We start from the raw sequence: 11,573 nt of genomic DNA, 5'->3' as shown, positions 1-11,573 counted from the left end.
TTTGGCTTTGTCGTTTGGGGAAAAAATGGTTTGTTAATAGCGGCTGTGGCAGATGGAAAAGCCCAGGATCAGTTTGATGTTCTATCTACAGCACGAACAAGTCGGGATTCAGTCTCACATCAACTGAAATGAATTGACTCAGAGACCTTGGTTCAAGATGTCAAAGTATAAAAGTTGGTTTAAGTTGTCAAAGCAGTTCCCAGCACAGCAAGTTACTGTTTGGAAAATTCAAAAGCATTGGCTCAAATATAGGTGGGTTCATATCTTTAAAAATAGAGTATCCATTATTTTCTTTATTTAACTATTTTGAGTGTCCCTTATGGATAGAAGGAACGGGAGAGTTAGTGACATCCCAGACTCTGACAGACAGAAGGTCAAATGTAAATTCTGACAACCATTTTGCAGAGAACAGCCTTGTCTGAATATACGTTTTTAAAGGCATACTAACATAACAATCGTAATTTTACTTCCCAGAAACCCACTTCATAAATGTGCTTTCTATACCATAGGAAGTGTGACCTGCATTCAGCTAAATATTCCAGCTCCCATAAATGACATAACCTGCAATTTTGTTCAGTTTGTCTGGGAGTCTTGTGTATATTACACTTTTGCAGTGCAGCCCCAAAAAGAAAGGGGAGGGAGTTCTATTCATATGCATTCATCCACCTCACTTGGGGCTGAGCCGCCTCGTCGATTTGGCAGCCAGTGCTTTTGGAAGAGTTTCTATTCATTTTGCAAAACATGATGGAGCAAGGTCGTCTCACTCCTCCTTCCTTTTGCTCAATCTGTGCCAGGTCAGTAGGGGAGTAGACAGCAGGTCTTGCCTGTTGCCAGAGATGTTCAATGGGGTTAAAGTTGAGTCTGATCTGGTCGCTCAAGGTCATCGGTGTTCTTATTTTTAAGCCGCTCCATTATCCACTGAAAGGAAAAGTTCCCGCCCAGGATTTCTGTAAATTGTGCACCGTCCGTCTTCCTATCAAATCCCGACCAGAGTACCAGTCTCTGCTGCTCTAAAACATCTCCATCGTATGAATCACCAAACTTGACAGTGGGCAAGGTGTTACCTGGCTGGTTTGCACTGTTGGATTCACACATCGCTTAGTGTACAAAAATTGTTTTTTACCAGTTATGATTTATTTTCATTTGGATTTTCAGTCAGTATAAATACCCTATCAACATCAAGTGTACTGGCGGCACCGCGCACCTGCTATTATTGCCCTTTTTCTTAGTATTATTAGTATTATTATTATTAGTAATAGTATTATTAGACATTTTACCGTGCTACACTTTCCACAATTTCGAGACCCATGAAAAACATCAAAATGACACTTGAATATACTGTATTATGCTCGTGATAACTTTGAAAGGAGAAATACAACTCTTGTGATGTCACAACTCTCAAATAGAGTGCAGCAAAGAAATCCAATCTGTGGTGTCACAACTTCAAATAGAGTACTCATGCAAACAGATAAGGGGGGGTTGTTATTATTGTTGTTGTTGTTGTTGTTATAAATATTATGGATTTGTTTCATTTTTATATGAATATCCAAGTAAAGACTCAATATTTAAAAATATTGGCTTGGAGTTCAGTTATTTGAGGCTGATGAGTTTTGGGTGTAAAATTGGTGTGAGCGCCAGGGGGCGCTGCTGCACAACATGACAAACTGCCAGTGTGCCCCTGGGTGGATTTAATGTAGTTTAATGGTCTAAATGGAGCCTTAAAATCTCTACCGATAATAGCATTCTGAAATTTTCTTTATTTTTGAAATTTACTTCCAGAATATAAATTTGGCAAGACTTCCTGTGAGGGCCGCGGCCGGGCAAGCCCTTTTCACATGTTTGATTGACAGTGCTAAAGCGACCTCTGATAGGCTCGCTCAGTATCAGGCGCCCTAAGAGCCCGCCCACCGACCCGTCACTATCCAATCAGCTCGGCTGTAGGGAGTAAACGGGAGGGGCCTTCCCCCGCCACCCGGCGCGGCTCCTATAAAAGCCGATATCCGCTGCCTGGCGACCGGGGAAATCCTTACGTTTCTTCCCGGCGGGTGGTGTGAGCAGAGCCCGAGAGCAGCTGGAATTAAACGTTAACCAAAAGCGGCACCACCAAGAAAGCACTCCAGTTTGCCTTATCGTCCAGGTCAGCGGTACATCTTTTTTTTTATTTATTTTATTTTTTTTGTTTCGCGCTGTTCTCCTCTCTCGTCTGTGGCGATGGGGCAAGGTCACAGGCTTTGTTGTAGCTGTAGCACACTGCGGTTGTGTCGCTGCAGTTGGGCGGTTGGTCCTGAGCTGCCCCGTTGTTTGTTTTCCGCCCCCTCCCTCCCTCCATCACACAGGGGTGCGTGTGTTTGAGCCGGCCTCGCTTCAGTGAAATGGATCTGGACGTTGATGTTATTGCGAGTCCGCCCCTCTAAGCCTGGCTGCACTAATCCATCTGATCTGACCCGTGTGTGACTATGTGGCTTAGTTATAAATCCAGTGTTTATACTATGTTTTACAAGTACTCCATGTGATCGCTATTATTTGTCGATTACATTTCACGAGTATAGTATTGTCTCTAATGTAGCCACTTTGACCTGACGTATATTCTCTTGTGTTGTGCTTTCTGTCACTTTCCTGCAGTGTGACATTTTGGACCATCTACCTCCTGTGCGTCCAGCAGCTCTGCCTTACTCCACCTGTCTGCCACAAGCAAACCCCGCAACAACAACAACAACAACAACAACAACAACAACAACAACAACAACAACAACAACAAAAGCCTTCAAAATGATGCAGATCAGCAGCGACTCGGCCAGCAACAAGCACTCTCTCATCAACGTCATGCACCGCTTTATCGCCGCCGCCAACAACATGGATGAGACCATCATGGTGCCCAGCCTCCTGCGGGACATGCCGCTGGAGGAGCAGGCGGCCACGGAGACAAACAACAACCAGCCGTTGTCCAACAAGCAGAGGGACATGTATGAGCACTACCTGCTCCTCAAGTCGATAAAGAACGACATGGAGTGGGGCCTGCTGAAGCGGGAGATGAGCAGCGGCGCCAGCTTCCTGGAGATGGCCGTGAAGCAGGAGGAGCAGACGCCGGTGACCGGAGACCTTCCCTGCGCCGGCAACTCTGACTTGGAGGACCAGTTCCACTTTCACCTCAGGGGACTTTTTGGGGTCCTGTCGAAGCTCACGGTGCAGGCGGACCACCTCACCAATCGCTACAAGAGGGAAATTGGCGGGGGGAATTTCATGAGATAAGCCGGTCCCTGCTAATTTGTAACTAGACTGCTAAACTCGTAACACAACGGGGGGGCGGGGGTTTGTTTTTGGGAAGAGAAGTGGGGGCGGACCCCCACCCCCAGCGCACCTAAAAGATCGTCAATGGACTGAAGTGACCGGGGGCCGCTTTTATTTTATTCTTTTTCTCAATCCTGCCCAATTTGACACTCTAAAAAGAACTCCCCCCCCCCCCCCCCTTTTTTTTTTTATTTTTTTATTTTTTTAAACCAGCTTCACTAAACTATTTCAATAACACGTGCTGCACATGCCCCCTGAGCCCGTAGGGGAAAGAAATTTTGAGTACACAATGTTTTCAGTGAGTATAGACTCACTATCACACTACACTATCTGTTGGTGCGCCACGTTTCTTGGGTCTTTTCATTTCAAGTGGTCCACATATCTGGGTGCCGGATAGGTCTCGCGGTAGAAGTTTTGGAATGCTGGTTGTCCTGTCTCCAAAAAATGGTCTTATGGTTGTCATCGCCAATACTTGTGTAACATTCTGTGCCTTGAATTTTTTTATACAATTTAATTTGGCCCCCCCTCCCCCTCTTTTATCAGGTTCCTGTCTTCAGATTGGCTTGAAAGTTGTAATGAACCACTCATTTGTTTGTCCTTTGGAATATTTCGGAACTTTTTTTTTGTTTTTTTTTGATATATTAAGCGAAAATGCAGTATAAATGCTGAATAAAGAATTGGAAAAATTGATGTGTCTTGTACTTTATCACAAACAGAAAGTGGTTTTATAGAGGGGAAGTGGGAACTCACCCCCCCCCCCCCCCCCCCCCATGGAAACACTTGCCAAATGTGTGAACGCAAGTCACGTCAAGCACTTGCCTTGCTGAAATGTGGGGCGATGCCCGTATGCCAAGCCAAAACATTGCATGAGTTGCAACTTGTCCATTCCACGGACCGGTATGTCAATGCAGGGCATGTCTCGCAATTGTTTTAACATTTCAATTTTGGCGACTGACTTAACCGGTATCATTTGCTTACACCTGAGTTTCCTTCTGGGCACCAATAAAGTGTTATCTTATCTAAAAGCAAAATGTGCAGCCTCCCAGAGTAGTACAGCATTAAGGACTAATCAATATTTTACTGCTTCTGAACAGGAAATGCATATTATGCTTGCTTCAAATCAACTTATTTTTTTTCCTTCTCCCAGTATCCCTCAAATATTTGAAGAATCGCTCTTGCATGCACGGCCGTTGGATAAAGACTATCAGATGAACACTTTCATATTCCATCAACTGAATATACAGAAACACTGGACTGTCGTACCAGGGATAACGGATACAGGACTAACTATAAACCAGCACCGCTGATAGATGCTGCTGTCTCTGTAGGGAAGTACTTTGAAGTCTAATGTGAATTTTTAGGATTATAATCTATTTCAATCTCTGCTGCCATTTGCAAATGTGTTGGATAGGCCGAGGTATAACGTCTCGATGGGGGTGCAAGCGGCTATTCAAACAAGTGGCCACACACTGTATATCAATCATGTGAACCCTTCCCCTTAGCAACAGCTCCGCCAAGAGCAGCCAATCCCAGAAAGCTTTCTCTCCCTCTCCCTCGCTCCGCCTCACTATCTGAAATGCACGGCAATAATTAAGGCGCTGTGGTCGGGGGGTGGGGGGGGTGTAGACACAAAAAAGAAAGGGCAAAGGGTTATGGAGGCGTGCTATCAAAGAACCGGCCCGCTTGTTTCGTGCCCCCTCGTGTCCTCACGTCTTGCACGAGCAAGGGGACGCGCAGACCTGATTTTCTGCCGCCCCCCCTGGGCTGTAATGACGAGGGGCGCAGTCGTTCCATTACCCTTCCAGGAGTCAAAAAGGGCAACTGTCGCGGTTCGAGAAAGCATCAGAAATGTCCTCGGGAGAACGGGAGGCTCTGCACGTTGCGTCTCATTCTCGTCGGATTAGAATACATGTAACAATGGGTTTTGTGCTCAAGGCTACAGAAGTTGCGCCCGTTTGGTGGCTGAAAAGGAAAAGGATTCTCTGAACCTGGACCTATTCTCCAATGCCCCCGCTGACAAATGAATGGGATTAAAAAAATGATAATAATAATAATAGGTCAAATATTAGATGAGCTTTGTTGTGTGAGCCAGTTGTATTCCTCCGTTTTGGCTCATGGTGACCTATGCGAATGGTTTCAAATCGAAATGGCTGTGTTGGCCAATCTTTCGGGCTATTTGGGTGAACTGGGTCAACTGTGGATGACAGCTGGCAAGACAGACAATATGAATGAAACTAAGGTTTCCATTCAAGCAGGGGTCAAGATTTCTCCAGTGTTTTTTGATGCCTTTGAAAGGGAGACAAAACAACGGATTAATATATTATGGGATGTATTTAGGTTGTCGGAATGAAAAACAGATATATGTCACAGTTTGAAGTATTGTTCTCGATGTAAACTTCTCAGTTTCATTGCATTTAAACATCATTTTTTAACCCTGTTTTTTTTTTTGTTTTGTTTTAAAAGGCAAGAAATGTTATTTCCTTGGACTGTTCACACGAACCAAATATTTAAGGACTCGGCCGTGGAAATGGATACTTATTGTTGTACAGGGACGACCAGATCACCCGGACTCTCTGTTCTAATGTTTACAAGTCTGATAACGTCTCGAAAAATTATTAAAAAGACACAAAAAACCCCGGCGTTAGACATTTGAGTTTCGCTTTGTGTTGTACAAACGTAATTACGTTATTATCAGCAGTTCTGTGTGTGTGGGAAGCAACAAAATCTGTAATAAATCCCCCCCCCCCAGCTTCCTCATAATGGGTTATGTATCCGTGATAGTGCTGATGCTGTGGTGAATGTTTCATAAGAGGCTACGTGACCGAGGGAGGCCGGAGCTGCGAGCCCCTGGACACGGGAGACATTTGGGGGTTGAAACGCCTCCCACGGGTCTGCACGCCACTCACGGGTCTGCGGGGCCCATCCGGTGGGCCGGCATGAGACTTTGTGCCAAGGCTTGGCAGACGATGTCCATGTCTGCCGTCGCGCTCGAGCCAACCGCCCTGGCGGTGGCCGCCGCCTCACTTTCACACCGAGTGTCCAGGGAACGCACAACGGCGCAGCGTCACGCACCCACACCAATGAGACAGACAACCTTATCTTTATGAGGGTGGAGGACTTAACCTGGAAAGGTCGTGGAAGGTAATGACTCACGTCAGATAGACGGTGATCCTAAAAAAAAACACAACAACCTTATCTATTATTTTTTGCAAACATTAGTGGTGGTTGGCTGTCCTGCCTGTAACCTGTTTAACGATTCTCCCCGGTTAGTCTCCACCTTGCTATGGCAACAGCGTTGCTGTCAGAGCTCCATTGTGGAGTTTGCTTTTAGGTCCTTGCGTGTCCTGAGCAACGGCGAGAGCGGCCGACTCTCAGGCGCGTGTTCAATTGCGCCGTAACGTATGGCGCTCGCATTCCTGACGTCAGTTGCGTTTGTGGGTAATCATCAGATCCAGCGGGCGCAGCCCACATCACAGCGCACGCTCAGAGTCATAATGTATTGCTTTGTGCTGTAATGGGAACCGGCACGCTCCATCAAGTCATTAGCATTTCCTCGAACCGCAACGTCTCTGAGACCGCCGGGGAGCAGCGACGCTGGCGGAATCTGACGGCGGGAACCGTCATGGCTCCTACAATAAGAAAGAGTTGCTTTTCAGGAATTTTTTTTTTTTTTAATGTTGACGCAAGGTCACTAAAGAGTATCGTTGTCAGAGCAGAAGTGTATTTGAATAGAAACAAGTGTAACAGGAACCAGCCCTGTGTGCTATGACACGCAGTAGTTCCTTTTCAGTATTCTTCCATAATTTGCATGCCCACTGCTGCCAAAAAATGCACGCACACCCATTTCACAGCTTTTGAAAGGCTTTTGTAAGAATAAACAGAAACGCATCCTCCTGTTAAGATTTAAAAAATCGACCGTATCGACGTTGGGGGGCAGCCTTGGATGCAGCTGTTACGGTGGGGACGCTATGTTCTTTTTTTTCCAATTATAAACAGTCCTGTTTTCCCACCAGAGCTCCTTCTACACACTGCCCCCGCCCCTTCTCTTCTCCTTCACTTGTTGACTGGGAACTCCAAGCCTGAACTAGACTCGCAGACTCATGCGAGGACATAGTTTGAGTCCCCTTCGTGGTGGGAGCCCACGTGAACGGAAAATGTTGACTATATGAACTGAAGTGATTATATAAAGGTATACCACAACTCTAAAATATAGTAGAAAAAACGACAACTGGCGTGCAGTGTAAAGATAGAAACGAAAACAAAAACGGATCCATACGATGGTAAAAGAAAAAAAAATAAAGTCACATAATAACAACCCTCGGATCAGTGTTTAAAACCATGTCGACACGTACAGTGTGCCTTGTCTGCGCTGAACATACAGGACTGCAAGCAATGCAAGTGGTTATGTAAGAGGCCAGTGGGCGTGGATCCCAGCCGGTGCTGCTTACAGCCTGACACAGACAGACAATCCCCTCTACCACGTCTGCCGCTCGCGCAGGCTCCTTGCATTGTCCCGCTTTATCTGTGCCGCCTATTTAGGTCAGTACTGCAGGGTTGCACGTCCGGCACGTATTCCAAGTATCAGACCTGGAGTCCGCAGTCTGTCAAAGGCTATGAGAGACAGATTTGTGGACAGCAAACATAAACTGTTTTGTTTTTTGGGGTTTTTTTTTACTTTTGCTCCTTTAAATATGGTATTTATTTGCATTTTGTCCCATTTAACAGCGTATTATCTCTATCCTTATCGATGGAATCCTCAAAGGAAGGTAAGAGGGGTCAGTTCTCTGCAGGTCAATGCACGCCTTGCTGCTCAATGTAATTTGCGAGACAATGACAGGACTGTTTGCGTGAGCGGGGGTGGGGATGTGTGTGCATATGCCGGCGTGCGTGTGCATGCATGTGTGCGCAAGGTCTGTAGTATCAATTGAGGCACTGTTAAACTATACAATCTACTAAAAAGTGCTTCTCACGTTACCGAAACGTTGTGTCTTCGCTTTTATCGAGCCTGACCTTTATCTTCCGGCATGAGGCGCTTGGAGCCATGGGTGCGCTGTGAACCGGTCCAAACACAACAAAAACACATCACGGGAGGAAACAAATATGTACCCTATTGGAAGTACAATCTAATTACTTGCTTTAGGGTGATACTATTAAAATCAGTGAAACTATGAAAGAATGTTTGCAGCTTTAGAAATCTGCATTCAGAAAAATAAATGCAGTGATAGAAATCTGCAAACTTTGAAAAGCAATTATACCTCTCATATGTATGTATAGCTTAAATGTGTTCTATGCAAGATGGATATTAAATTGCATTCATTTGAATGGTCAGACCACCTATCAACCATTTTCTCAAAACAACAACGGACAGAAGCGCCACAGTCAGCACTCAGTTTTCCATCTTCTCAGAGAAGCAACCAGATGCATTATGGGGAAATAGCTAAATTCTCTCTATACCGCTTTTCAGGCAATAAGGGTGTAGTCATTTCAAGGAAAAAAGGCAAACACTTCAAGTTATAGATGACAGGCTGCTTGATTAAAATAAAGAAAAGTTAAAAAAAAAAAAGGGAAACGCCCTCCTCCTCTTCCTTCAAAAAGTGGAATGACCAAAAACAAAGACCTCCTTTTTGCCGCATCTTGCCCACAGCCCTTGCCCCTCTAAATGCCTGCAGGTCCCTGGGGGCACCCATGATTGACAGGTTGGTAACCATGGAAACAGAATGCAATGCATGCATATAATATCTGTCTGAAGCAAGACAATTTTTGAAAATGTAAGGTTTAAAGGGTATTTCATTTTTAGGTCCATACAATTATGCTATAAGGGAAATGAAAAGGCAATATCCCAATTATATTTGAATTTCTCTTTCCCCAAATGTATTTTTTTCCTTCAATAAAATTGTATTTATGCTTCCATATCACAAAGGACAAAGAGCATATTTTAATTTAATCAGATGTCGTAAATAAATATACCCAGGGAGCAGAGGTACGTGCAGACTCTCTGAATGCAATAACGTGTCTGTTCAAAAGTCGATCCATGACAACATAAAAGTGACTATGCACGGCCGGGCTCACGCCAAGGGTTATTCTTGGAGGAAAGGGGTGAATCCACCAGGTCGGCCAGCACCGAAAATGTTAACACTGACCAGGGTCTGGATGTTTACGGCAGCCAAGGCACTATGACACCTTATCCATAACATTAACATTAACTTATATTTAGCTCACAGCATATTTCCGAAGTGGGCACAGGCATGATGCGGCGATCCGACTCGAAAGGACAGATTAGTTCTTTAAAAGACTCAAATGTCTGAAACACCGCCAACATTCTCAAATGTTGCACCTCTGAACAAACGAAATTCATTTTCTACCTCATGTCCCTCTCTATTGTACTGAGGTTTGGTTTCCAAAGTCCGTAGAGCAATCGCTTGTCCTGTCTGTCCGTCTGTTCGGGCCTGCTTAATATTCTCGCCAGCCCTTTTACAGAGGGTTATGGCGAGCGGCTTGTATTCATTGGGAGAAAGGGAGGTATTCATCCTGAGATGAAGATGCAAGCCAAGTGCGCCGGGCTACCCCCTTTGTGGGGATTTCAAAGAAAGCTGTTACGCAAGGCAACCCAAGGGTTGCAGGCTGGGGACCGAGACAATGACGAAGGCCTCGGTGAACCTGAAGGAACGGGGCCGAGCGACAGGCACTCAGAGGGGATGAGGCTAATCGGATGTTTGGGAGAACTTATTTTAGGAGCCGCTGAGAAATAATGACGCCGTGGACGGGTTGCGAAAGCAAGAGCGGGATCTTCCGGGAAGTCGCTTCAGCAGCGCCGTCACGTGTCCTGCTTGATTTATGTGTCAAATGTTTAACGGATGTAATCTTTGCATAGACAGTACAACAGAAATAAAAAAAACAAAACCTGTTCTACCATTTAAATCAGTAATTCAACCGAAACCGCCCCCTCACATTATGTGGAATTGCACATACTGTACATATGGATAATATTTTTCGCTTGCTTTCCTTCTGTGTCAACCGGGTCTACACATGTATAAGGACAACACCAAACTCCATTCACTTGCCCTTTCCATGTCAGTCCGTCAGTGGGCGTGGTGGAGGCCTGCCCTTGTTTCGACCCAATCACAATGCACAGGCAGACCGGAGGGCGCCAATGAGCAGCACAGGAGCCCAGGGGCTCGGTGAGGGGGGCGGATCCCGAAGCTGAACTCCATGGACGTATGATGTAATGCGGCTCGATTTCCAGCGTCAGAGTCAGGCTTCGCCACTGAGCGACCGAATACACTCAATGAATGCCGCGCGATTTCTGATTAGTCCCAGAGTGTTCTCAAAATAGTTCAAGCTTCCGAGAGGAACCTGCTGTGGATTTCAAAGCAATGAGAGCTGACTTTTGTTGTTGTTGAACTTACACTTCAAGTAAAATTGTAAAGTCACCCTCCCTCCATCCTTCCCTCCATAACAACAAACAACAAAATATACATCTAAATGGGAAACCAGAAAAACTGGGAAAAGGCAGACGCCCCACGTGCCTTTGTGATAAGCGCCCGGCTGCTCCGCAGTCACTGAACTGTGGTAACCTCGTGGGGACTGCACAGGTTAGTGTTTTACACCATCTGTCTCACGGAGGCCCCCGTGCAGGGGCCGTGGCTGGTGTTTTCATGTCGCAGCAAAATGCAGCTTCTCAGCATCGCACACAACAATTATAAACAGTCCTGTGTAACCTCAGGGACTTAATCGCTGTATCGGAAACACTACAGCTGCCCCGTTAAACTCTGTTGCAACGTGGGAAGTGTCATACTGTTCGTAGTGAGTGGACCTTTGATTTGAATATTATAATTACTCAGGGAAATAAAAGGCTTAAACCTTTTTTTTTTTTTTGCCCAATAGTGAAGAAGCAATTAAAAGTTGAATGTTTGTTTTAGTCTGTCACATATGATTCAAGTATTTAACATTTTCACAAGTGCAGTACATTCGTGGCACCTCTTTGTATACGCTGTTTGTGTGTGCACTTGCTTACTTAAGGCAGACTCTGCAACTCGGCAGGTGACCAAACGCTGCAGGGTAACCATAGGTCAGAGCCGTCGCACATCGGGTCACCCTCTGGTCCGGCGCTTCACAAGCTCACTCCACTCCTACTATGTCGAACGGCCAGGGTTTTGGGTGGAAAACGACGTTTGTGGAAATACCTCTTGTCAAGGTTATATTTCAAGGTTCAAAGTTTGTCTGACGCTGTGCTCAATATCTCAAGGAGTCAACGTGTCCTCGCCAGAGGCCGTTCAGAGAGAAGA

General features: G+C 45.5%; 1 protein-coding gene across 1 annotated transcript; it reads left to right on the top strand.

Moving 5' to 3' along the window:
- The first annotated feature begins 2,022 nt into the window (after positions 1 to 2,022).
- mid1ip1l (MID1 interacting protein 1, like) lies at positions 2,023 to 3,976 on the top strand. Its single transcript, XM_080008573.1, has 2 exons — positions 2,023 to 2,137; positions 2,623 to 3,976. Exon 2 carries the CDS (start codon positions 2,770 to 2,772, stop codon positions 3,247 to 3,249), a length of 480 nt encoding a protein of 159 aa, XP_079864699.1. The 5' UTR covers positions 2,023 to 2,137; positions 2,623 to 2,769; the 3' UTR covers positions 3,250 to 3,976.
- The last annotated feature ends 7,597 nt before the right edge of the window (positions 3,977 to 11,573 follow it).

The sequence above is a fragment of the Zeus faber genome (assembly GCF_960531495.2).
Source record: "Zeus faber genome assembly, chromosome: 10".
NCBI classification, from domain to species: domain Eukaryota; kingdom Metazoa; phylum Chordata; class Actinopteri; order Zeiformes; family Zeidae; genus Zeus; species Zeus faber.
This window is presented reverse-complemented; position numbering and strand designations above follow the sequence as displayed.

Coding starts and splice junctions, on each gene's coding strand:
- mid1ip1l (XM_080008573.1), top strand. CDS start 2,770: ATGATGCAGATCAGCAGCGACTCGGCCAGCAACAAGCACTCTCTCATC.